Genomic DNA, 27932 nt, shown 5'->3' with positions numbered 1-27932 from the left:
TACCTTTTTGAAGAAAACAACCAATAGCATGTTAATAAAAAAAGTAGGTACAACTTTTCTGCATTTACAAATGTTTTTACACAAGCCAGTATAGTATTTGAACTCTACCATGCTTTGCTTCGCTATAATAAAGTGGACCAGTGCCGGGAAGAAGCATGCGCTGATGTGACGTCACTATTTTCAGCTAGCTTTATAAAATCTTGTATAAGAGTTATAAATACGTTAGTGGAAAAATATAAACATAGTACTTAGTTTAGTAAAATCTTACTGTAACTCCAGCAACCCTACCGCGAGCAGTCCGGGACCACACCGCACGCGCACTATGTTTACATAGCGACAGACGGCTCGTGCGAAGAATGCAAGTATACAAAACAACCAGTGGACGTCTATTCTTAACTCAATGCAACAAGGTTAGCAATTGAATGAGTTTTCCATCACCAATGGGTCGTCTGTACTCCACATTTAAGTGCAAGATTTAAACGCCTTGGGAACTCGGTCACAGGGTCGCAAAAGTAGGTTCTAGTTTTGGATGTGCTAAGATTGAGATTAGGAAAAACCATTGTTTTGTTCAATCTGATAACAATATGCTTGTAATTAAGCACCTTTACCAAATACTTTTACTCATAATATTATCACCTCAAAACTTTTCCCATTTAAAAACAAATCTTAATTTTAGAACACGTAGTACAATACAGATCTTTCTATTTAATTTAATAAAGATCCTTTTCTGAGATTTGAAACAGAGATTAGGTATGTTGCTTTCAGAATCCGTGCTTCCTAGAAATAAAAAAAAACCTAATTACACTGCTTTCATAACAATATTTACGGTGTCGGTATAGTAATTAGTGAGCATTTGACGTGCGTACAAGTAGTCAGTCACTCACAAAACCTGGAAAGCTTTTAAAACTCTCTTCGGTTAACAATGAGCGTGTGTACTACAAAAACGTGACACACGATTCTTCAACATTGATTAGTGTAACGAATAACAAAACATCAATACCCCAATCAATACAAACTAAAGGATCAGTAATTGCCGGCGAAGACTTTCACGTGCGCCCGCGCCGGTGGCGGCTGCTGCGGCAGTGTTCCGCGAGGCGCGCACCCGAGCGCACGTCACACGGCATGCCGCCATGGCCGACAAACGCTCCTCCACGGAGACCGTCACCATCGTCCCCAAGGACGCCTTCGACGCGCCCACGGCCACCGTCTCCAGCCTCAAGTCCGAGGACTCCACGGAACAGTTGATATGCAAGACGCCGCTGAAAAATGTGAAAAAATTAAGTGCCAAAAAACAGAGTGTCAGCTCGAAGAGTGTGGAAGCCGGGAGTGATGCCGTGAAGGGCAAGGGGCGGCGGGTGGTGGTGTTCCTGGGGCTGGGGCAGGTGGTGCTGGGCGCGCTGCTGGTGGGCGCGGGCGCGGTGGCCGTGGTGAAGGGCGCCGCCCTGTCGCGCGTGGGCGCCGGCCTGTGGGCGGGCTGCGTGGCCGTCGTCACCGGCGTCATCGGGGTGCTCGCCGGCATCAACGACTGCTATGGACTCCACGGAGAAAACAATGGGTAAGTTGTTTATATTGCCTTTCTATGCATCAAAATGTTGCAAAGTATACTCGATTAGAACATTGAATCATTGCCTCGATTGAGCGATGTGATCATCATACAATCATCTGATACCACGCTCTGAGGATTACGCAGCAGTTTACGCAAAAGCGTGTCAAGTTAAAGCAAAGCAAATGCTATTTGAACAGCTCGATGCCTACTGATAATGCAATTGCGATCCCATCGGCATCGCCTGAAGATACGTCGGTCAGAAACAACGCGACAAGTCAGATGCTTCTAAAGCCTTATTTCATGAGCAACTGACAACAAGTCAATAAAAAGAAAATTGTCGTCATCGCCCAGCAATTCAAGCTATCACTATAAACCCTGAATTTGCAAATTCAGGGTATACGCATACGCACTCTCCAACCCTCGGCTTCACCAGCGTGTAGATATTTCTATTTAACACGGAAGGCTTTCACGCGTGAAATTATGCATTCCCTGGTAAAATACGTTTAGACCTCTTGAATATCTTAATAACAAAAGGGTCATCATACCCTTTTCCAAGGTGTAAACTATCTCTATATCAAAAAGCATTATCTATACTTACTATGTTACTTAGGGTGGATTCGACCAAACAAGAATAAATTATAAATTTTAGAATAAATCGTCAGTTTTGACATATTTCCCATACTGAAACTGTCAATGTGCCAGTTATACTACGAGTTATTCTCCGATAAAAGTTTGGTCGAATCGGGCCTTTAATATTTATAAAGTTGAAGAGTTCGTTTGTTTGCTAATCTCAGGAACTACTGATCCGTTTTGAAAAAATATTTTTGTGTTGGATAGCCATCGTTGTGTTGGATCGGTAAAGGTAAAGCCTTCACATATAACATCACCCTACAGCCAATAGGGGCAGTAATGAAAAATGTTGCAAAAACGGGTAATTAATATTATTCAAACTATTTTCACGCGTACGAAGTCGCGGGCACAGCTAGTAATACTTAATTGTTTATTTTTTCAAAAAGATACACCAACGACATATAACTTTGCATACAACAATAATACAGTGTCGAGGAATATATGCCTTTACAGGTGGATATGTCAACGTGAAATTGTGAACTCTGTCAGTTTATAATATAACGCGTTAGATTGTAAACTAACAGTGGGTTAGGTTAGGTTAGATTGTAATTTAACTACGTCAGATTATAATCTGACGGAATTCACAATTTTACGGTGACATATACATCGTTTCCTAATGTCGAACGTTGACCCGAATTAGTCTTTAACAAATGAACAGTCAGCAAGAGTTGTTTCACTTGTTTGTTTAACTTTATTGATTAACCTAATCATAACAATTATTTTAGTAACTTAAATCATATTTAAAGTTTTATTTATACTAATTAGTTAATTACCACTAAATTATCTTTTATTCTGTTACTTTACTTTAATGTATCACGTTACTCGTAACTATCTCCGAGTTATATTCTATTTTTGAAACAGTTTAGAGAATGCGTTCCTCATTAATATCTAAGTTACGTTATACCTAGTCGTATTGGAGCTATTTACAGCTACACAACAATCGAGTGAGTGCTGTTATTTTGTTTAAATCTATCATTATATTGGTTTGGTGGAACACGCGAAGCGGTTGCGTAGAGTATTGTGCTCGGAGTTCAGAGGCGTGTCATCGAATAAATTAGCTAATTTCCCGACAATAAGCCGCGGGCGTTATGCAACTGTGGCCCGCGTGCACTGAACACTTATTCAAATTCAACAAAAGTTCACTAATAAAGCTCCTCCAATATTATTTGTCTTTATCTTTAAAAGTTGATGAAAAAAGCTACACCTTGAAACTTTTAAAGCTTTCAATCAAAGTTTGTATACGAAAGAATCCACAATGTAGATCGGTAAGAAACAAAGAAGCTTATCTATAAAGGTTATCGTATCAAGTGGATGTCGCAACACTTGTCGGTGTTTGCGCAGAGTCGCAGCATCCCGCAGACGCGCCCGATGAAAGTCGCGCGGCTTTCTCCGCCTGCGCGCGCGCCGTAATGATCCGGCGGATGTTACGGCTAGCAACCTGACCAATGCTTTACATAATACGCATTGTTTGGATGTCAATAATGACATTTTAATTTGCTGTAGGTATTTTAAGAGGTACTTACTTACTTACTCACTCACCTTTAACGTTGGTAGATTTATTTATGTTTGAACTTTTTCTCATACTTATACAAAATGTATCTGAAACTATTGAAATATTTAAAATTCGCCATTCCAAGCAACAAGATTGAAATTGTAGAAATAATTTATTTAGTGTCTAATATGATTCGAAAACGACATTACTGCAAGTTGAATGTTGCGCAGTTAGCTAACGGAATCATATGACTTTATTATTTTTCGACACGTACAGTGCGCGCCCGAGGCGGTGCGGGACACAACGACAAGTATTCGTTTTGCAATGTTGCCAAAACTACGATCATTTTCTTTTTTCTTGATTCGTTTTAGATCTGATTCGATTACAAGCTACAATTCTTTGAATTTCAAATGCGAACTTATTCGGTTACTGCGATTTATACTCGTATCAGCCGCAAAAGGTTCAAAAAGATCTGCTTAGTTACACACATTAATTATTAAGCAGGTTACCTACAACAACAATATCATTATTTGAGGCATGAAATAAGACTCTGACGAAAGTGGCTGAGTTTCTTGCGCTGCTTCCCCTCAGCACTGGCCCATCTAATTTAGCTGAAGCTAATTATATTATAAAAACGCTTTTTTAAACGCTTAGATAATTGCAAAAACTAAATGACTTTTATGACTTTTTTAATCCCTCAAATAATTGCAACTCTATATCGCGAGTGCAATGCGCGTACGCGCGTGAGTCGTTACGCCGCGTGCCCGCGTTGCGCAGAACGCTCGATGCACACACGGCAAACTGCATTCACACTAGAGCTGCAGTTTGCACCCACCGATAAAGTATTTGCAGGGTTGTCTTTAATTGCACTATTAGGAACTTTTTGTTATGATTTTAAACTTTTTATAATTTACGTACAATTCGTTGTAAGATTCTGTTAATTTCTGTTAGCAGTTTTAATGAGTCGTTTGCCGATGCTTTCACCTTTTTAAACGTTGTCTATAATTAACCCAACTGTTGCATCGACAACAAAAGTTAACGACTTATCATTGTTAGTCGCCATGATTCTCACCAACCAGCCACAGCGAACTGTAAGTGGTGTGACATGTCGTTAAATTTTATTGGAATGGTGAGATTTTGAATTCTCTCATAAACTGTGTCTTCTATGATAAACAGATATATTGTAGCAACTCTACATTTAGGTCTAAAAGGTCTCTAAGTTTGTCGCATGAGTGCTGTTTTGACATGTGCTTCCTTGAATGACAAACTATTCAGTCTGGCGCACAGTGGTCCCGATTTAATAAAACATGGACATTGATGCTAGAGGCACGAAAATTTTTTTGATGGTTACTACTATGATAACTAATACGGCAAAAAAATATTACAATCCTACGACGTCTATTTCGTAGTAAAAAAAAATATATACATATTTTTTGTATGGAAGAAATTACGTTTCTGTCAATTTTTCGAAATTCTTTAACGATGTCAAGATGCCGATCACACATGTTATAAAACAAGTGATTCTGAGTATTTCATGCGAAGATACTTGTCACTTATCTCTGCGTACTTTTGAGTTATCGAGGGTTGAAAAATCGATTTTTTTATATTAAATATTTCCACGAAAAATTGCCAAAATTACAATATGGTGTATAAGGGACACCTTTGATGACACATAACAACGACTCGCACTCGCGCGCGCTCGTATGCATCAGCTTTTAATAAAATAAAATAAAAAATTAAGGGAAATACTTAATACAACGTTGTATGTATAGGTCCGCTGGCCGTCAAAAAGTAGCTTATACGAGAGGTTGCCCAATTTACAATATGTCCATCATTGATAACTCACACAAATATCGTCTCTCTCTGAAGGATAACAAGTTTTTTTTGTTTCCAGAAGCTCTTGATAGGATGGAAGCCCATAAATACTCTCTGAAGCGAGAATGAATCTCAAATTGCGATATTGCCATTTTGACAAATTACATGATGTAACTAGCGCTAACGTTTATCTTCAGGTAGACACAGTTTTAAGTTAAAAGATTGTCTACTATTTCACACTGTTCTTCGTTTTGGAACAGTTCTTTGATTATAGGTAGTCGCTAATTTCGTTTTGTTAGACTCTTTCAGTTTAGCACATAAAGCGTAAACTAATTCCTCCTCAGAATGATCTAAAAGTGTTAGAGAGCGCCTCTTCTTCTGCAGAAGAAGAATTTTGCATAAATCTTCAAAAGGTTTTTTATTTATACCAGAAGTCGATGGTTGCACATCTACTTCCGCAGTCTCATCAACTGGAGCGTCTTCCTCGGTGTTAACGTTGTCTATGCGTTGTGTTAACTCGGTAAAAAAACATTTTTGAAATCTATATTTTTACATTTCGGCCAGACCATTTCAGACTAAAATGACGAACGTATTGGCATTGAATTGTCTTCCGAAGATTTGAGTAATTATCAAATCATTAAGTCGTAATTTTACAAGAAATATATCAAAGAAGATATGGTCTGCTTCCAGCAGAGCCCAAAAGACATTTTTGCACCAGAATTCGCATTGGCTAGACTCTGAAATTGTCTGGCCGAATTGTAAAAATATAGATTTAAACAATGTTTTTTACCGAGTTAACACAACGCATAGACAACGTTAACACCGAGGAAGACGCTCCAGTTGATGAGACTGCGGAAGTAGATGTGCAACCATCGACTTCTGGTATAAATAAAAAACCTTTTGAAGATTTATGCAAAATTCTTCTTCTGCAGAAGAAGAGGCGCTCTCTAACACTTTTAGATCATTCTGAGGAGGAATTAGTTTACGCTTAATGTGCTAAACCGAAAGAGTCTAACAAAACGAAATTAGCGACTACCTATAATCAAAGAACTGTTCCAAAACGAAAAACAGTGTGAAATAGTAGACAATCTTTTAACTGATAACTGTGTCTACCTGAAGATAAACGTTAGTGCTAGTTACATCATGTAATTTGTCAAAATGGCAATATCGCAATTTGAGATTCATTCTCACTTCAGAGAGTATTTATGAGCTTCCATCCTATCAAAAGCTTCTGGAAACAAAAAAAACTTGTATTCCTTCACAGAGAGATGATATTTGAGTGAGTTATCAATGATGGACATATTGTAAATTGGGCAAACTCTCGTATAAGCTACTTTTTGACGGCCAGCGGACCTATACATACAACTTTGTATTAAGTATTTCCCTTATTTTTTTATTTTATTTTATTAAAAGCTGATGCATACGAGCGCGCACGAGTGCGAGTCGTTGTTATGTGTCATCAAAGGTGTCCCTTATACACCATATTGTAATTTTGGCAATTTTTCGTGGAAATATTTAATATAAAAAAATCGATTTTTCAACCCTCGATAACTCAAAAGTACGCAGAGATAAGTGACAAGTATCTTCGCATGAAATACTCAGAATCACTTGTTTTATAACATGTGTGATCGGCATCTTGACATCGTTTAAGAATTTCGAAAAATTGACAGAAACGTAATTTCTTCCATACAAAAAATATGTATATATTTTTTTTTACTACGAAATAGACGTCGTAGGATTGTAATATTTTTTTGCCTTATTAGTTATCATAGCAGTAACCATCAAAAAAAAATTCGTGCCTCTAGCATCAATGTCCATGTTTTATTAAATCGGGACCACCGTGTGGCGTCGCGACCGTCTGCCACACACCGCACGTAACGTCGCTCCCGCTGCTTCCCGCAGCCGCCGACCGTGACCGCTGCGCAAGAGCACCGCCTGCGCCATAATTAAACATGCGAAGAAACATTTGCATCCATGCACTTCCGCATTATGTAACATGCATTGTGTTTACTTTACGTCTTTGCTCGAGAATGAATTCAGTCATATCGTGAAACACGATCTCGAAGATAAAGTTCATTCTCTACAGTCTTTTGGTAATAGAGTTAAATTCCACTAAAATATTATGGGTGTATGTAATGGTAGAGCAATACTTTGTAATTTATGCAAGCTATGCAATAAGCTCGGAAACCAGACAAATCAAGAGAGGCGAGAGGTCAATCTGCTTGATGGAAAGCGTTCGTTCTTCACTTATGATCCATCAACGGCCTATAGGTAATCGCACTAATCGCGGATGACTTTCCACAGCGGGGCTCATGACCCCAGTCATTAAGGGTGCTCCCGCTCGTTACCAGGAGCTTTCCCAGCAGCTAAGCACCTTCCATAAAAACGTTGATTTGCGACCGTCTGCGCGCACAGACTAGATGATCTTCGGCCATAAGTGGCGCGCGTGCTTTCTCTACAGGTGTAATGATACCGCATGGCCCCCGTTACGTCAGGGAAAACCGCGTTGTATCACCACCGCATGAGGTCGACTTTTAATCGGCATCCGAGTGAAAACACTCAATGACGGAATTATAAAATGCTATAAATGGAGCTAGTTTCATGTGTTTACGTTTTGTGTGGAACTGGAAAGTAAGTGAATCATTGGCTCGAGCGAGCGACGAAATGTTAATCGCGGATGAAACACCTTTGCAGTTTTATGATGTGTCTGCTTTGCAGGCTCGATTAAATTACGCGATGCTTACGTTAATGAATACATTGGTTTCTCTTCCTTTCACGGGGATGAGAAAATTAAACATGAATAACTATTCCTTAAATAGAATGTAATTACTCGTAGCTACGAGTAGATAGGTAGGTACTTCGAATAAGTAGTTTGCTTTCTTTTGGTTTTTATGTTAGTATTCTAAGTTGGTCTTATATCTGCTTATCGTATCGTCAGTTCTTTCCACGAAAGCGGCATGTTTTTGGTATTCTGGTAATATACTTATGCAAATAAATATCTTCATCTTTAGGTATTCTCGAAGAACGCACTGAACGCATTAAATATTTCTTAAGAGATTGCTTGAAGGATGAAATCAAATTACTCAAGCACTTAATCTGGAATACGATTCAATTACATATCTGTTTGTTTAAACCATTTAGCAGCTTTCCTCGAGTCTTCTCGTACGCTCTACTTGTACGTCCATAAACGCATATTCATACAGCGGGCCGCTTTCTGCTACAATTACTTGGAGTAACTCACGCGGCATATTTAAAGCGAATAAGATGTTCAATGGCGATAAAGACATAATTACATTCTGGTGAAAGTGTGTGTCGATTCATGGATCCGACGATATGCCGGGCATCAGACGTCAAGAACACCGATAACAACCGAGCCTTATTATCGCCTTTGTATTCCAAGCACCGCTCTCGATAATTTGATTGGACGTTTAATTTGAAGCCAGTATTTTATTACAACAATAAAATCTCCAAAGTAGCAGGCAGACGCCTAAGTGTGCATTAATATGATGAAATTAGCTCGAGTGCTTTCATTAACATTACACATTACTAATTAATTATACTTAAACGCCTTGTAAATACTCTGGTAAACTTGACGGACGTCAAGCGACTTCGTTTAACAGTTTTCTCAACATTCTCGTTTTAACTGTTATCGCTTATTGATTTTTTTATGTAGAGCAAAATTAACTATTATTTTCTTCGATTTAAATTTCTTAAGTTTTGTAAATATTGATGTTTATCATGATCTTTTTCGATATACTACGTAGGTATTTTCCATCAAGTTAATATAGACGTGTCCCACTGATCTACAAAGTTATGAGCTTAATATTGTTCCGCGCCCATAAGTTTGGACAATGTATAATATTCAATTTGATTAACTGTTCCACGCCCTTGTCTATGCCCTTGTTAGACAAATGTTCATTTTTATTAAATTAAATATAATTAATTGAACGAGTTTTCCAATCTGCGCCGGTAAAAACTGTTTGTGTATCGGTTCACATAATACGAAGGGAAGAAGAGTATTTTTTTCTGTTTATTTTATTTCCTTTACTGTAGGAAACAAATTAGGCTAAATTAGCCTCGAAGAAGCTTGGTGTGCTCAATAGATCGAGACGGTATTTCACTCCAGCCCATCGTCTGCTATACGAATGGAATACTGTTCTCATCTTTGGACAGGTGCGCCCCAGTACCAGCTTCTCCTCTTGGCGCTGCGTAGAGATGTATCCTCACTGTGTATCTTCTATCGCATGTATCACGGGGAGTGCTCCGAAGAATTATCCGGACTTATTCCTGCCGCCACTTTTCGCCACCGATCACCCGATAGCACTTCCACCCCCATTACTTAGATGGTTGGCAGTCCACAACATTACGTTTCTCTAGAAACTTCTGCCCCGTACAACCAAACTGTGGAATGGACTGTCGTCTGCGGTGTTTCCGGACGGATACGACCTGCAAGCTTTCAAGAGGAGAGCGTATCTTCACCTCAAAGACCGGCAACGCACCTGTAACGCCCCTGGGTCTGCGGTTGTCTATGGGCGACGGTAATCACTTACCATCAGGTGATCCGTCTGCTAGTTTGCCTCCTGCCACATAAAAAAAAATTAAAAAAAAAAACAATTAAATAATAACATGCCTCATTTTAATTTAAATGTGAAAATAATATTTAAAAAGCAAACATAAATAAAAAAGCTGGTACGTGTGGCAGTTTTAGTTCTTGTAGCGTTATTTATCCAAGTAAATGTAAATCATAAATATTTGGCGCGTTCTACGAAAATACGAAATAAATAACTACTTCACAAGTTTGAAATAACTGAACGCGATGGCTTGTTGATGTTCTTGTTCGGATTGTGTTCATAAAGTTTAGAATGAAGTGGTGACTGAGAGAAAGTGTCATAACTTTATTTTAATAATACATTAAGTTACAAGAGCCAGAAAATCTGACCAGGCAAGCATGCTCTGGATGGAATGCTATCCCTTTTGTGTCCCGTATTGCAGTGAACATAAATTATGGCTACTATTTAAATATGTTCATTGACTGAAGTACAGACGATAGCAGCACCACAGAATAAGGGACCTTTTGAAGTTGTATTAGCCTAATAAGAGCGATTTAGTAACAAAAATGTGTTTGTTGTAGGGGCAGCCCGCTGCTGACGGCGTTCCTGGCGCTGTCGCTGCTGTGCCTGGCGTGCGGCAACAGCGCCGCCGTGCTGGCCGCCACCGGCCTGCAGCGCGACTCGGCGCGCGCGCAGCCGCAGCCCACCGCCAGCTTCGAGGTGCGTACAGCGACGACTGTCCCACTGTACAGCGGCAGCCCGCTGCTGACGGCGTTCCTGGCGCTGTCGCTGCTGTGCCTGGCGTGCGGCAACAGCGCCGCCGTGCTGGCCGCCACCGGCCTACAGCGCGACTCGGCGCGCGCGCAGCCGCAGCCCACCGCCAGCTTCGAGGTGCGTACAGCGACGACTGTGCCACTGCACAGCGGCCGCCCGCTGCTGACGGCGTTCCTGGCGCTGTCGCTGCTGTGCCTCGCTGACCCTGTGTGGGGTCTGCGTACTCAGAGACAACTGTCAGCTCTGTACAACACATTACTTCACATTGAACAAATTCGTTCTTTTGCGACGACAGTGTAACATCTCCTATGTTAATCTAATTGAAGATGTCACACTCGTCGCAAATGGACGAAAAATTGAATTGATAAAAGCCCGAGCCCAGAGATTCCGTTGACATTTTTATGATCCTGTAAGTGATTTAGTAACTATTGGTTGATTGGCTTAGGATCAACTTTTAGAATACATCTGATATTCCCACGTGGGTTTGGTCTGGATTCTAGATATGGGGAACAATCGTTGGTAGCAATTCTAAAGTCTGGATTACAGAAGAATTACGTTTATATTGACCTAAGGATTTGACACATTACTCGTCCTCTCCAAAGAACATGCAAAACAAGCAAATTAAATTGCGTGACTTATTGTTGTTTTACGAGGCTGTAAAGCCTCCGGCCTGTTTTCGAGTCTTCACCAGCCCGGCGACAGGGATGCCGACAATTACCTTGTTACTTTACATAATGATTGACAGTGATTCACAATTTCCTTGAAACGTTCGAAGGATGTTGCAACGTCTTGTAATCACTGGTATCATCGCTGCCCCGCCGCTAATTATTCAGAAACAAATAGACCGTGTAATTAAGTCAGAGGTCACTGACCACTAAGGTTTAAGCAAAAGAATGCACGGTATATTAAACGACTTGCGGACTCGTGCGCTTTCTTGGAACAACGCAATCAGCTGTTAAAATAAACAACTTTTACTAGGGCACCGAAATCGCAAAGAAATCGGGATCGCCCAATTACATACTTGTTCTTAATTATGGTATAACACTGTAGAGTAGGTATAAAAGATTCCGCCACTTTTATATTTCAAGAAAAAGTGCGCTGTACCTTGTCAAAGTCATTTCTACCAGTGATAAGACCGTCCAATTCAAGTCTTCTGGCTTTTGTTCCCTAAATTATAATTTTATTTACGAGTATCTGATTTATAATTAGTATTGTTCATATCATGAAGGTGGTGGTCGTTGTACCCTGTACCCTCGCTGTGATGGCATCAGTCACGTGACCGATGAGCGGCGCGTGCGCACGCTTTGCGATGCTACTAATTAAAGCTCGTGGAGTAGAACAAGCACTGCAGCCATGCTACTTCGCCATTTAACTGATCATTCTGGAATTCTACTTGTATTATTTATTAGTTGAGATAAAAATATTTAGCGTTAAGGTGAGGCCCTATTAGACTGCGCTGCGTCGCGTCATAAAAACTTAGTGGTTCTTTTTTGTCCTAATTTATGAATTTCTGGACAGTTTAGTAAATTGTGTATCCACCTTTACAGAAAGAGGGCGCGGTACTGCACCACTTGCATTATAATAACGACCTAACACGACAACTGTAGCAAGTGTTGCAACTTGCCCCCGATAGGTTTAGCTTAGGTTTAACGACGGTTCAACGCCTAAACTATTACCGATTAATTTGACGGTTAAACACGACAGCTTATGAAATGTAAGTTTTAGGTAACTGGCACATAATCATTGGGTGCCTTGTCTGTCTTGTATATGGCACATACAACTTCATATAATACAAGTAGCGAATACTGCTTGTACGTAAATATGCAATTTCATTTTAATTATTCCTTTATTTTGTCTCTTTTAAACATTTTTTTTGTTTTGTTTTATATTTCATTAAATATTATGTAAACAAATTGCTATGGGCGAGGACTATACAAGTATTGTATTACGTGTGGTTCTCTGTTAAACGCTGTAAGATGAAGTCACGACCAAGATTTAATTATAAACTCTTTGAAGGGATTGAAATAAATGCAGGCGCTAATTAAATGTTTGTAATGACGTTCGTGAGGTGCGCTTGCGCACCGCATCATTAGTTTTTAATTCTGTGCTGGGTCGAGACTCGAACCTTGGCCGTTGTGCAACGTAACATGAGGGTAATCTTCATCAATCATTTTCGTGCTGATGTTGTAGTAGACAATTGGTATCTACACTAATATTATAAAGAGGAAAACTTTGTTTGTTTGTTTGGTTGTAATGAATAGGCTCAAAAACTACTGGACCGTTTTTAAAAATTCTTTCACCATTCGAAGGCTACATTATCCACGAGTAACATAGGCTAAATTTTATTTTGGAAAAAATAGGGTTCCGTAAAATATGTAAATAATGTAGTCCACGCGCGCGAAGCCGCGGACGGAAAGCTAGTAGCTTATAATTGGATAAACAAACAGTTTTAAGTCCAAAACATGATAACGCAAAAATGATCTTTATGAGCTTTTTTAAGATACAAACATAGTTATAATTGCAGCTAAGTTGCGAAGGAAATAATAAGGCACATAAATCGCTTTCAACAAAATTTGTTTGAAGTGTGAGTGGAACTGCGAGCTTTTCCCTTAGAAACTCAAAAAACGCGAAGAATGCTGTTTTCCTCGTACGCTTGCCGACATCCCGTTTGAAAGCGCTGATAAGACGTGACTCGCGTGATGTCACAACTGGATACAGGGTGGGGTTGACTTAGAAAAAAGATGAAGAGCTTAATTTTGAAGACAGCTAAACTTTTTTATCGTGAACATCAGATGTCTAAGATCATCGGATATGAGTCCACTGCTGAAATTAATCTCCAATCCATCTTAGTTTTTGGAGTAGAGTGTAACATTTCATTATTTACTGACAAACCTACAGCTTAGGAACATTTCATTGCATTATTATTATAAATTGATTGTAGGATTTATGACCGTATCTAAATCATGATAATTTAGTAATTAAGTCATGTTTCTTTTATCCTAATAACTTCTATGTCCTTTATTTTCCAATTTTCCGCCCAAAACTTTGTCAACCTGTATGTTAGTTGCGACCGCAGCACTTTCACTGCCATAAATCATCGCCCTTCAGCGTGTGACCGCTGACAACGATCTCGGGGTGGCCGCAGCCAGATTTCTTTGAACTGGAAAAGGCCAGATATTTGCGAATACTGACTTAATTGTGTATTGGAAATTGCTCCAGTTTTTACGTCTTTAATGATATTGGAATGGAGGGTAATGTTTCTGGAGTAAATCACTTGTATGTACCGCTTTTTGACCCGCAAACACCTATTATAAAGGGTAAAGAGAAGATTTATAAAGAAAGGCGCAGAATAGGGAAGGGTCTGATAGAAGATTTATTCGGAATAGTGTTGTAGTTACATTACAATGTATCAGTTAAGATAGCATCATATAATTCGCCTACGTCTAATTTTTTTGGATACAAGAGCGTTTAATGTTACCGGATCCGAGTACTGTTGCGTATTTGATGGTTTAAGGCACATTTATCTCACACAATCTTTTCATTATGATGAAATAAAAGTGCGTAAGTCATTTTATAAGAACTAGAAAGTGTGCTCGTCTGAAACAAGTTACACTTCCATGATGTCCGCGGGCGTACTGGGCCGTTTTCACCGATGTTAACGCTTGTCATGGCGTTATGCAGCCGGACTGACCTCTGCCCCGGGCGAGATGCAGCCGGCGTCATCCTCCGTGGGAACAGAACATTCATCGTGGGGCAAATAGGCCACTTATTTTATTTTGTTGTGGATTAACATTTTGTAGAAATTGCATATTTTATTTAACAAATATTTAGTCCAGTCAATAAAGCATTATAGATGGAAATCCGTGGAACACAATTTTTGACTTCGGGACTTTATTTAGACTAGTTAGTAGGTGAACATAGCAAAAGTCCCCGCCCTTAGCCCTTGAGCCGGCGGGGTGAGGGGGGTTTAAAGGTATCACTTTTCGGTTTTTCGCTTAATCCTCGGAAACTATGCGTCCTAGTGACATGACTATTATGAACCAAAAAAAGCTTATTCAATTTGCTACAGGTGAGATAGTCAAGTTTTTCTATATCTTGTATAGTTTTTGCGGCATCTGTTCTAGAAGGTCTGTATTATTGGAAATTTTATTTTTGTCTTACATGTTCCCATCAGGAGAAAATCGACTAAATCGACATTGAGCAAATATTTTAGACATGCGGAAGCATGTTAAGCCTAGTTCCAGGGAGAGGACTGCACTGTGCGTATATTTAGACGAATCAATTGGAGCCACTTTTAACTCCACATCACTCAAAAACTACTGTGCATTAACACTTCAAATTTGGCTCATGTGTTGAGACTTGCAAGATAAACATCAGCTTCAAATTTCATAAATATACCTCAAACGCTTCTTTAGGTATTGACGTCCAAAAATCTACATATCTGACCTATAGACCAAATTCTAACAACTTCCAGATGACCTTGAAGGTTCAAATTTGGCATACAGATAGGTAGATGTGTAAATACAAAGGAAAAAATAAAAAACTAGTAAATTTTAACATTTTACATTTTTAGATAGATTTTAGTGTTCTAAATGTCGATTTTTGAATGTCAATACCTAAATAACCGTTTGAGGTATATTTATGAAATTTGAAGCTGATGTTTATCTTGCAAGTCTCAACACATGAGCCAAATTTGAAGTGTTAATGCACAGTAGTTTTTGAGTGATGTACATAAATATTAATTCGTCCTAATAAATAAGTAGGTTATTAGTAATTATTTTTCTACTTTTTAATGTAGGTTTTTTGGAGTCGGTTTTATTTTTTTTTATAAAATTTTACTTATTTATTGCTTTTTAGTTAACTAATTATTACCTTGATGTTACCACTGAAGGTAGGCAGTACATTGAGACCATACTCTTCATGTCTAGTGTAAAATAATATTCCCTACAAAATTCAGGTTACCATATAGGAAACCTAAAAAGACCTTAAACCGTCAGCCCACCTTAAAAACATGAAAGAATACAACTGTTGGTCTATTTGTACTTATAATATTTAAAGAATTATCCTCCAACTCCTAAGCATTAAGGAGTTTTACCTTCTATCATCAGCTCATCAATATGAGATGATGATTTCCAGGAGCAAATATATGAATAACTTAAGAAAAAGTTTGAAAAACGATATACGTGCCTATAAAATTTGAGGGTTGCTCTCGATTTCCCTAGGATCCCATCATCAGATCCTGACTTGGTGACAATGGGACCACCTCAGAAGTGTACCCTATCGAACAAAAAAAGAATTTTGAAAATCGGTTCATAATTGGCGGAGTTATCGCGTAACAAACATAGAAAAAAAAAAAAAAAAAACATACGGGTCGAATTGAGAACCTCCTCCTTTTTTTGAAGTCGGTTGAAAATTACAGACCTTCTAGAGCAGATGCCGTGAAAACTATAAAAGATATAGAAAAACTTGACTGTCTCACCTGTAGCAAATTGAATAAGCTTTTTTTGGTTCATAGTAGTCATGTCACTAGGACGCATAGTTTCCGAGGATTAAGAGAAAAACCGAAAAGTAGTACCTTTAAACCCCCCTCTCCCCGGCGGCTCAAGGGCAAAGGGCGGGGACTTTTGCTATGTTCACCTCCTAACTAGTCTAAATAAAGTCCCGCGGTCAGATATTATGTTCCACAGATTTCTCTCTACACCGTCGTTAAAGCATTCATTGACTGGATGGACTAATTCTAAAACTTGCAAAGTGTTTCAGTGCCCTAATAATCACGTGTTGAAGAAAATTCAAGTACCTACCTATTGTTTTTGCAATTTAAAATTATAAAACATACAATCTCTACTACGATTAGGACAAGATGGGTGAACTATCATCGCATTTGCGAGATATAAAAAAGGTACTTCTCAGCTCCTAGTTACTGTCCCACACAGTTGCTCCGGAGGATGTTTTGACCTGTAAAAATAATTTTCCGACCTTCACTGCATCATGGATCGTTATCGCAGTGATGGACTGACGGCTGAGGTCGACGGTCATCGAGTGATGACATAATTGATACCATCTTGCATCGGCCGGTACTTCTGTAACATGCGGCCTTCACCCACACAATTGTGGGAACGTCAAGTTCCGTAGACTTATTGATAGGACTGTTATGATTTATGGCGTGATAAACAAACGGTTATAGGTCAGGTACCTACCTACTTGTCTAATAGGTATTTTATTGTTTGTTTGCAAAGATGTAATGTCGAGGTTTTTCTTATTACATGTGATGAAAATATCAATAAAGATATTGCTTACGTCGACCATGACGACAGGATGTTGAGATTAAAGATAAACATTTATGTAGGCATCAGCTGAGCGATGGACCAATCAATTAACATCGACTATTGATCACCTTAATAAATCGTTTCTTTCATACTGAGTGATTATGCTACTGTATTGTTTATTGCATTTTTTAAGTTCATGCTGTTTATTTCTTTAATAAGCAAAAATAACATAAAAATAAAAGCTCCTGTGTAAGAACATTTCAGTAACATTCTGTAACATTGGATGTAACTACATATTTTGTAATGATTCGGGATTGCGTCGATGTATGCAAAACTATGCATAAATAAAAAAGTTCCGGAAATATGGGTTTAAATCGATTAGAAAAACAGTTAGCTTTCGGTAAAACACGGTCAATCTGATTCCTGCATCGTTGATTTGTTTGTTTTTACGTAAAAAGTGTCAACGTGAATCAGTTTAATTTGTCAAGAGGTTGTTGACCCGCTTTAGCAGACGGAGGCTGCGCGCGCGCTTGTCGCGTTATGACGTCACGTAATGAGCAATGAATGACGGACGGACGGTATCGTTATCGTAGTCGATTTACACGACTGTATACTTACAGGTTGATTTAATTCACAGTTTATAAACTTTAAATTAAATACACTTGTTGAAATGTTATGTATTAAATAATGACATTTTTATTGCAATATCAATTACATTTTATAGAAACGAACTCACTACGACCTTTTTTTTTGCATAACCCAGCATCCTGGCATTCATGTAATTTGAATTCTGGTTACATTATTCTCATAAATAGTTATAAATACAGCTTCTATAGCCTGACCAAGAACATAAAAACCCTGGCATAGAGGCGCGCCAATTGCATTTGATAGTGCAACACTGAGTACAGTCGTACCTGTGTTAAATTAATAGGCTAACTTTATGTATCAGGTCAGGATTCAGGATTACGGGCTAATTTGATATTTTCCTAAATTAACGAAAAAATGTTAGTATAGGTAACCTGCTTTAAATAAATCAAATGAAACCATCAATCGAGCTAGTAGGATTTATTTTATTATTCATCAATAATCAAATTCAGAACTTGAATATTCAACTGCAATGTTTGCTCATGAACGCTTCAAACTCGGTACTTCTTTCCCAATTTCATAAAATTCAACACTTAGAAAGTGACAAAAAAAATTAAAATAGGTAGTTGAAACAAACCACAGCTAATTTTCATAGTGGACTGTACTATGCGATAAACATGTCAGTCAATTTGACAACCTTTGTCGGAAACATTATTCAATTAAAATATTATCCGAACCCTTACTATTTCTCTTCGACAAATACTTTAACACATTGTGAACCACTTTTCTTTCACGATTATAAAAAGATTTTAGCAATTTAATTCACAAAATCAATTGCGCACATTTAAAATAAAGTTTGTTTACACTTTGACAGCAATAGACTGACATGCAAGGTGACATTATAATGAAGTTTTCAGTTACTGTTGCCATTAAAAGAAATTAGTACCATTAGTTTTCCGCAACATGGCGAGGGTTTTTATGTTCGTGGTCGGGCTATACAACTTTAGCAGTTCAAAAACATAAGCTGTTAATGCACCAAATCTGATCTACGAGTCTGGTTTATACGTAATCGCGCAAGCATTTCATTTACACCGCATCTCATGCTCCCACAGGATGAGATGGAAGCCTGGACGCCTGTTCTAACCAACATCGCGTTACTCATCATCGCGGCGGCGCATTGCCTGGTCTGCGTGGCCAGCATATACCACCTGTCCAAGCGTGTGTGCCCGTGCTTCCGGCCCAAGCGCGCCTTCGACCACAACCAGTTCGACCCCGCCTTCAAGCAGCAGTACGTGGTGCACGTGGACGAGAGGGACAAACAGGAGCTGTGTAAAGAGCTCGAGGGCAAGCTGCAGCCTGACACGCTGAAGAAGAAGAAGGTTGGTGGAAAGAATTTACAAGATTTTACGTATTTTATCACCTACTAGCTTTCCGCCCGCAGCTTCGCGCGCGTGTACTACATTATCTACATATTTTAAGGAACCCTATTTTTTTCCAAAATAAAATTTAGCCTATGTTACTCGTGGATAATGTAGCTTTCGAATGGTGAAAGATTTTTTAAAAACGGTCCAGTAGTTTTTGAGCCTATTCATTACAACCAAACAAACAAACAAAGTTTTCCTCTTTATAATATTAGTGTAGAAGTGTAGATTATTGGCAGGTAGCTAATACACTACACTATACTACACTACACTACGATTCTAGTCCCAAACTAAGCAAAGCTTGTACTATGGGTACTTGACAACGGATATAAACATACATAAATACTTTTTTTTTTGTAAATACATACATTTTATACATAGTAATAACTCATAAGATAGGATCACCCGCTTTGCAACGGAGGGAAGTCGAACCTTAACTTTGAACTCCTCCTATGTTCTTCTGATTAATTTCGTTGCGGGTCCAATGACAGTTTAACTTTCCCCCGGAACAAACTTAACCTTCACTGGTTGGGATTTTATTGTATATTCTAGCTACACAGGAGTTGCAGTGGTGGGAACGAGAGGTGGGAATAGTTCCGTTTAACAATCGAATGGATATTATACACAAACTAAAAGTAATTGCGTCGCGCCCGAATCCTTTCTAAAGCATGTATGAAACGTTGCCATCACTCGCACCGGTATCTGAGGCTAATAGAATCTTTTTCGTATAGATTGGCTTATTTATATTGAATGACGAAACATATTTTTGGTGTCATAGAATATGCCGTTCAAGTGACGTGAGGAAATGGTTGAAAGCAAAGTTTCTTTTAATAACCAACAGTTAGTAATTGATGGACATAGGTATTATTATGTTAATAAAACCTATTTATTCTGTATTTATTTACTGGTAGCAATCCAAGTCAGGGCCATCGATCGAAATGAAACCTATTTTGCTGGCGCATGTACCTGGGCGGAGCTGCGTAGGCTGCGTGGTCAGCACACTTCCGACCCACGAAGGCCCGCCCTAAATGCATGAGCGGAAAAGGGCGGCTACTTACATTACGCTCCTAATGATATTCATTTATACGAGGAATTAAAAGAAATGTTATATTAGTTAGGTATTTAGGCCCAGTTTCCACCAAGGAGGAGCGGGGCGAAGCAGAGCATAGAAATGTTTTGAGTAAATTTCATTCAATCTAAATGAAATCTGATTGGTTATTCAAAACATAGGAAACAACCGAAACCGGGCCTAAAGCTTAATCTCAAGTCAATTAAAAGAGGAGATTAAAACCTACAATCAAGAGCATACAAAAATTGTTGCAAAATAACAACTAATACAATGGCATGAGCTGCCACATGTGTTTATCCTCTTGTGCCTATTTGTTGAATATTAAGAGCGTTGTAGCAAAAAGTTGGCGTTCGAATTTTAGGTTTTTATTGCTTGACGTCGCGTAGTGAGTGCGCAAACTGCATTTATCTGTACAATTTCAACGCTGCGTCGACTAAACGATCTTAATCCGTAGTTGTATCGTACCTAAGACAGTACACCATACATAATAATAAAGAAATAATGTATAATTTACCTATTTGATTTTTTCTCAGATCAGACTTTTAGCAAAATCAAGTTACGTAATTAATGTATAGCCCGACCAAGAACATAAAAACCCTCGCCATGTTGCGGAAAACTAATGGTACTAATTTCTTTTAATGGCAACAGTAACTGAAAACTTCATTGTCATGTCACCTTGCATGTCAGTCTATTGCTGTCAAAGTGTAAACAAACTTTATTTTAAATGTGAGCAATTGATTTTGTGAATTAAATTGCTAAAATCTTTCTATAGTCGTAAAAGAAAAGTGGTTCACAATGTGTTAAAGTGTTTGTTGAAGAGAAATACTAAGGGTTCGGACAATATTTTCATTGAATAATGTTTCCGACAAAGGTTGTCAAATTGACTGACATGTTTATCGTATAGTACAGTCCACTATGAAAATTAGCTGTGGTTTGTTTGAACTATCTATTTTAAATTTTTTTGTCACTTTCTAAGCGTTGAATTTTTTAGAATTGGGAAAGAAGTACCGAGTTTGAAGCGTTCATGAGCAGACATTGCAGTTGAATATTCAAGTTCTGAATTTGATTATTGATGAACAATAAAATAAATCCTACTAGCTCGATTGATGGTTTCATTTAGTTATTTATTTAAACTAGGTTACCTATAATAATATTTTTTCGTTAATTTATGAAACTATCAAATTAGCCCGTAATCCTGAATCCTGATACATAAAGTAAGGTTAACAGGTATTAACACAGGTACGACTGTACTCAGTGTTGCACTATCAAATGCAATTGACGCGCCTCTATGCCAGGGTTTTTATGTTCCTGGTCAGGCTATATTTTTTACACTAGTAAATCCCGCGACAAGTTTTTAATCTTTAAATTGAGTATAGTAATAAGTTGATGGGTTTGAAAGAATTTATGTTTTATTTTATTCTTTTTACAGCATCAAAAGCTTGTTTATGAAAAATATTTACTGTTTAAATTTTACTTTTGACTTTTTAGTTTTTATGATGCGGGATGGAAAAATTAAAATTTATTCTGATTTGTGTGACGTTTTTGCACATAAATATGGATAGGTTAAATAAATAGAATGAAATGTATGAAAACGAGCGTGCCATTTTTTAAACGTTATCTATAATATCTGTGTCCATCAAAGAGCTCGTAACTAAACATCGTAAGCGCCATTCAAATTATTATCTAAAAGTTAATAATAAATATTTAGTTTTTGTAAATCTAAACAAGTCAGGAAATCAAAGAGGTAAATACTGATTTCATTGTGATTTTATAGAATTTATTATTATAAACCACGGTCGTATAATGCTAAAAAATCAGAGGTAACTTTAAGATTTTTATCCATAGAGCAAAATTTATCTAATCGTGTTTTTAAACAGTTATCCCATTAGGTACACATGCGTTCTGTAATACAAACCCATCAAAAACAATACTTGTCAAAAAACCAAGTCTCACTACTCAGTTGTTCTACGGTAAAAAGTTGTGAGATCCATGTAATACCAAGTCCAGTCCAGGAAATCATTAACGTTTTACATAAATATATTGACTTGGCCATCGCATGAAAACATGTGTAAATTAAATTATTTAGTGCCAAATGAAACGAAATTTTGCATGCCTGTGTTGACATGCAAAATTTCAGCTCAATGGGAAAACGGGAAGTAAGTAAATTTTAAGTTGCAAGATTTTACAACTCCAGATGTCAAAGAAAATAAAAGCTTGTAGATAAATAAATAATAAATAAATAAATATCCTTGGACATTTTTACACTGCGCTTCTAGTCCCAAACTAAGCAAAGCTTGTACTATGGGTACTAGACAACGGATATAAACATACTTAAATACTTTTTTTTTTGTAAATACATACATATTATACATAGAAAACACCCAGTCCAATACAAACAAATATGTTCATGCACACAAATGTTTGTACTGCGCGGGAATCGAACCCGCAACCTCAGGAATAGTAGTCCGTCTCGAACCACTATACCAAACGGCCGACAAAAAGATAGCTTTACAAAGAAAAGAAAGATATATGAAGAAAATAAAAAGTACTGTCTACGATACATTTGTTAGGCCGTGTTGCACCGTCTTACTTTAACAATGACATCAAAATTTTGGATGTCAAACATCTGTCTAACATAAAACACCGGTTATTGTCAGTTAGGGTCAAAGTTAGGTGGTGCATCTCAGCCTTAGTGTATTTTAATTAAANCCTTGTATACATTTTTTCAAAATTTTTGATGCGCGAGGCCCCTTGTACCGCGAGGCCGTAGGCGGTGGCCCACGTCGCCTACGCCTTACGCCGCCTCTGAATAAACTGATTTACAATAATAAGTTTTTAGATAAGCACTTTGGACTTTTGGGCATATGGATTAGGAACACATTTGAAAAAAAAACTATTATTCTTTTTTTAGAATATTAGTAACATTAACCACTCGTGGTGAGCTAAATAATAAGTGCTTATGTTACGAGACCAATAGTTTCGATTCGGATCATAATACGGGACTATTCCCACCTCTCGTTCCCTCCTCTGCAACTCCTGTGTAGCCAGGATCTACAGCTTGACCACCACAAAACCCCAACCAATGAAGGTCAAGTTTGTCCCGGGGGAAAGTTAAACTGTCATTGGACCCGCAACGAAATTAATCAGAAGAACATAGGAGGAGTTCGAAATTAAGGTTCGATTCGGAACATAAGTCGGCCAATCCGAAACCTTCACCGTTGGGTACAGTACTGGGAAATCCCATCCTCCTATCCTCATCCTACAATTAAAACTAGCAACCGCAATCGCATAACAAACGGCCACAATAAGTCACCCCCACAATTGCTGCCATAAAAGTTTCACGCGTTCCAGTATTGTTGCTTGACGCAGGTTCAACTGGGCAAGTCGGAACAATAGGGCTGTATCTCGATAAACGACCGATACGTTTCAGCCAGTTTCAGCGGTAGTATACTCGTTACTTTTGCAGCTCTATTTAGTGGTAAATTAAACTGCTCTTTCTTTGTACTGCATCCGGTCATAATTTACTTTGGGTCAGTCTTTGTTTGCAAAATGAACCGGTATTGACCTTATCACCATTGGTATTCTCTACCTAATGCAATGTTAAATTCTTGTAAAAAAAGCGTGCGATTCTCTTAAAAATGCAAAGCTTCTGATGTTGAGGATATCTACGAACGATGATGATCACTTAGCACCATAGGTACACCGCCAACTCTAATTTTTGTGTGATCCAAAGATTGACTGAGAGAGAATCAATATAGCATGAAGTTTTATACGTTACAAAACCATAAAGCTTTAAATAATTTGATACCAAATATAGGATAATAGCTAATAATAATAACAACATTTTAGGAGTATTTAGGTACTCGACTAACAACCACTAGAATTCGAGGCATCAATTAGATGTTCAGTCCACATTTCAGAAAAACTGCGATGGCTTTCTTACAAGATGGCTTTCTTTCTTTTGTTACAAGTGACTGCATTTGTGCCAGCACCTGAACCTGAACAACTGAAAAGTTGTCGTATGTAGAATTGAGTGGTCCCATGGTCGAGTCGACGCGGTCGAGTTGTCGTAGATTCTTCGTTTCAGTTGTCTTTTGTCCCATCAAAAGGGTTTATTATTTAGTCAGGCCCATAGTTAAATGGGCTATTTCCTCTATAGGTTGAGCCAGCTTTATTGAGCGGCAGTGTGGAATGGCACACCCACTTCCGAGGCCGCTGTATGTCAGCCACCGAAATTATTATGACTGTCACAGTTGATGAAACAATCATAATTCGATAGTGTTTTCATACTAATCTTTAAGTAGGAATTTTTCAGACAGTCGCCTTGTGTTAATTGTATGAATAATAATTAGTAGTATTTACCCTGAGATGTATTGTGCGGGAGACATTAGCAGGTCGTATTCTATTTAAGTATTCTTTATTACTAAGGCCTCAGCCTCGAACTTAGCGGGCAGCGGCGCGGGAGCGGCGGCGGGGCGGGAGCGGAAGGATCTTATGCGTAAAATTAAATAGACCGGTTCTCGAAAACAGCGGCGCGGCAGCGGCGCCGGAGCGGGCAACGAGCGGGCAGCGGCGAGGGAGCGGGCAACGAGCGGGCAGCGCACTGCTTCTTTTGCCCACAATAAATCGAGCGTTAGGAATAAATTTGAATCGAAATAAAATTGTCGCCGTTGTTCAGACATTTCGTTTGCGAATAAAAAAAAATATCTCGACAACACAACCCCGAACACAACACTTCGCCGCTAAAGCGCCGCGCGAGCTGCCCGCTTGTTTCGAGAACGAGTCTGCGTTGCCCGCCCCGCTCCAGCGCCGCCGCCGCTCCCGCCCCGCTGCCCGCTAAGTTCGAGGCTGAGGCCTTTTTTTTTATGATAAGTTACTCTTAGTAGCGATTATTTAGAGCTTGGAAAATAAATTTAATTATAGTTGTTGCAATTCACGAAGCTTTGCATGTGGTTAATAACATTAATCAGTATAGATACGCATAAATTTTGTTCAGTCTCTTTGTTTATTAATAAATAAAAATATCATACTAAAATTGCAGAAACATATTTCGGCCATTCTCAGATAAGCTAGTTTTTGCGTGTCCGGGCTGTTAAATCGTTAAAAATGACAAATTAGAGACATGCAAGTATTTTTATATGTTACTTTACAACCCTATCCAGTTCTGCATTAAATCATAGGCCTTTATTTTAAGTATTTGTGTCCTAATTAATTTCATGAAAGTCTGTTCTCTAATTACCGTGACGCGTCCGCACACCGACTTAATGTTAAAAGTTGGCTGTAATTTTTATGTCGTAAAGATTTGGTTTACTCCATTCAACATTTTAAAGAGTATAAAAGATTGTCTTATGCATAGCAAAATATCTATTCAATAGAACCATTTTGTAAATAATTAGAATTAAAAAACTGCTTGTCCGAGCGAAAACCCTAATTCCCGTGACGTTTTTTGTTTTTGGGCACACAAGCCTAAATAATAATATTTGACATATCATTTACGTGCGCGGCGCGAGCCCTTAGTTAGTTCTATGACCTGTAAGCAAGTAGACGTCTATTGCGTTGGCGTACCGTCGATGAATTGCGTAAGAGTATAATTACCANCTTATTCTAATGAATACATTCTATCTTCTTACTTAGAAATAAATTTGATGTAATATTAGTTCAAAGTTGTGCCTTCGCGAGTTACCTGGAAATCGGGCTTTCGAAATTCGCTGTTTTCGTAGACAAAAATCCAATTTGAACGAGATTTTGTCAATAGACATTCCGTAAAAACGTATGATAATTACGATGATATAAGTCAAAAGAAGCTATAACAATAAATTATATGACTAAAATCATTTCGAAATCTGCCAAATTCTCGATTTCTGCATGAAAAATGTGACAACGCTCTTAAGAGCGCTTTCACATAAGGGCGGTAGCGCGACCGCAGCGCGGCAGCGGCGTTTTTATAATGTGAAGGCATGCATCCGCTGTCACATAGTAGGTATGAAATTTTCGGCAGCGCGTCAGTCGCGCGTTTGTCGCGCTGCTAAATTAGTGACCGACCGAATATTCGTTTTCGTTTTCGTTTTCGGCCATTTTCGGCCAAAAAATGGACATTCGGCCATATTTTCGTTTTCGGCCAAAAACCAGCCGAAGCTTCGGCCAAACCGAATATCAGAAATACGTGAATAAGATGGTGACGTTTATCGTTCCGATATCTTCGGGAGTGAATCTGGTGCACTCATGGTTCCAATCAGACTTGAAAGAACGCGGTATTGTCACACTTTTTTGAAGTTGTGAAGTGAGGTTACGTTGTAAAGGGTGTTCAGCGAGAATTTTCCAACTTCAAAATTGAATACAAATAAAACCAAGGAGTTTTCATTAAGTTTCATTGTTTCAAAATAGAGTCTAATGCGGATTTGAAATACGCCATGAGTCACTGGTCGGGAGCCTACAGAGCGTTCGCAGTTGAGCAATAAGTATTTGAAATGTATTGTCGAATGATCGATGAATGTCTGATACCACAACTGCAACTGCATCCCGGTCAACTACGTAACTCTATTTCAGCAAGAAGGTGTCTCACCACACACGGAGATTACCTCGATGGAGACACTGAGGACTATTTTTTTCAAATAAATGATCAGCAAGTACATGGACATACCCTAGCCGCCTCGGTCACCAGATCTCACACCATGCATGCCACTTTTTCTTGTGGGGATATCTCAAGTCAATAGTTTACAGCAAACAATCCTCAAATAATTCAGGTTCTGTAAGAAAATATCCGCCGTGAAGTTGCAGGAAAATTATTAGCGCGCTTTGCTCTCGCATAGTTGTGAATGTAAGGATACGGCTATGAGAGTGCCTATAGTAAAACGGGTATCATCTAAGACATTGCCTATAAAAAATTAAATTCGCATTGTTAAACTCCAGTTTTGCATTTGTAATAGATAATAAAAAAAACATTAATTTATTTGTATTCATTTTTGAAGTTGAAAAATTCCCACTGGACACCCTTTATTTCTTCTTCACTTCCCAATATTTCAATATACACCGGATATAGGTAATATTCTACTAAGAATTCATGATTAAATTTTTTGTGTTTTAATGCCGGTTTTCTTTAATCAATCCTTATCAAAATCAACTGTCAAACGTCATTATGTTTTTGGTCAATATACATAATTTCAGATTGAAATTTGAGAGTTGAAGGTCATTTTCGTTTTCGTTTTCGTTTTCGGCCGAAAATGAGACTGCAGCCGAAGCTTCGTTTTCGTTTCTGTTTTCGGCTGAAAATCCATATTCGGTCGGACACTATGCTAAATGGCCTAAATGTGAAAGTTCTCTAAAGATGACACTTTTCTGATCATCACTAATTTCTTGTGTTTGGTAAAAAATGTGTTTGGCATCATAAACTAAATTACAACTGTTAAATTAAATTGGTGGAAGAATTAGCGTCTGTCACACAGTTTAAATGTAACTAGTACAGACGTTAATGATCCCTATCTTAATACAGCTCCTATTGTTAAATGTATTTTTTTCGTTAAGATACCAGAGCATTTTTAAAGACACAATAAAGTTATTTATTATTTATTCTTTAGGACGAGCCCGAATACGGCAGTGCGAACAGCAAAGAGAAGCTGGTGACGCACTGGCTGGGCCGGCACCAGGGCGTGCTGGCGCCCGCGGGCCCCGGCGCGCCCCCGCGGGGCCCGCCCGCGCCGCCGCCGCGGGGCCCCCGCCGCGCGCACGGGGTTAGAAAGCCGAGGAAGCCGCCGATGGTGCTGCTGCCCGCGCATCCCGCTAGCACG

General features: G+C 38.5%; 1 protein-coding gene across 1 annotated transcript; it reads left to right on the top strand.

The window, feature by feature from the left end:
* Positions 1–1021: 1021 nt before the first annotated feature.
* LOC114354009 (uncharacterized) lies at positions 1022–27932 on the top strand (the record flags this gene model as incomplete). Its single annotated transcript, XM_028306227.1, has 4 exons — positions 1022–1555; positions 10615–10753; positions 18771–19037; positions 27723–27932. Coding segments are annotated over exons 1-4 (1041 nt in total), but the record flags the coding sequence as incomplete, so codon positions are not given.

The sequence above is a fragment of the Ostrinia furnacalis genome, unplaced genomic scaffold, assembly GCF_004193835.3.
Source record: "Ostrinia furnacalis isolate ACB-3 unplaced genomic scaffold, ASM419383v2 OfSCF1909, whole genome shotgun sequence".
Taxonomy (NCBI): domain Eukaryota; kingdom Metazoa; phylum Arthropoda; class Insecta; order Lepidoptera; family Crambidae; genus Ostrinia; species Ostrinia furnacalis.
The sequence above is the reverse complement of the archived record's forward strand: the minus strand, read 5'-3'. Positions and strand labels throughout refer to the sequence as shown.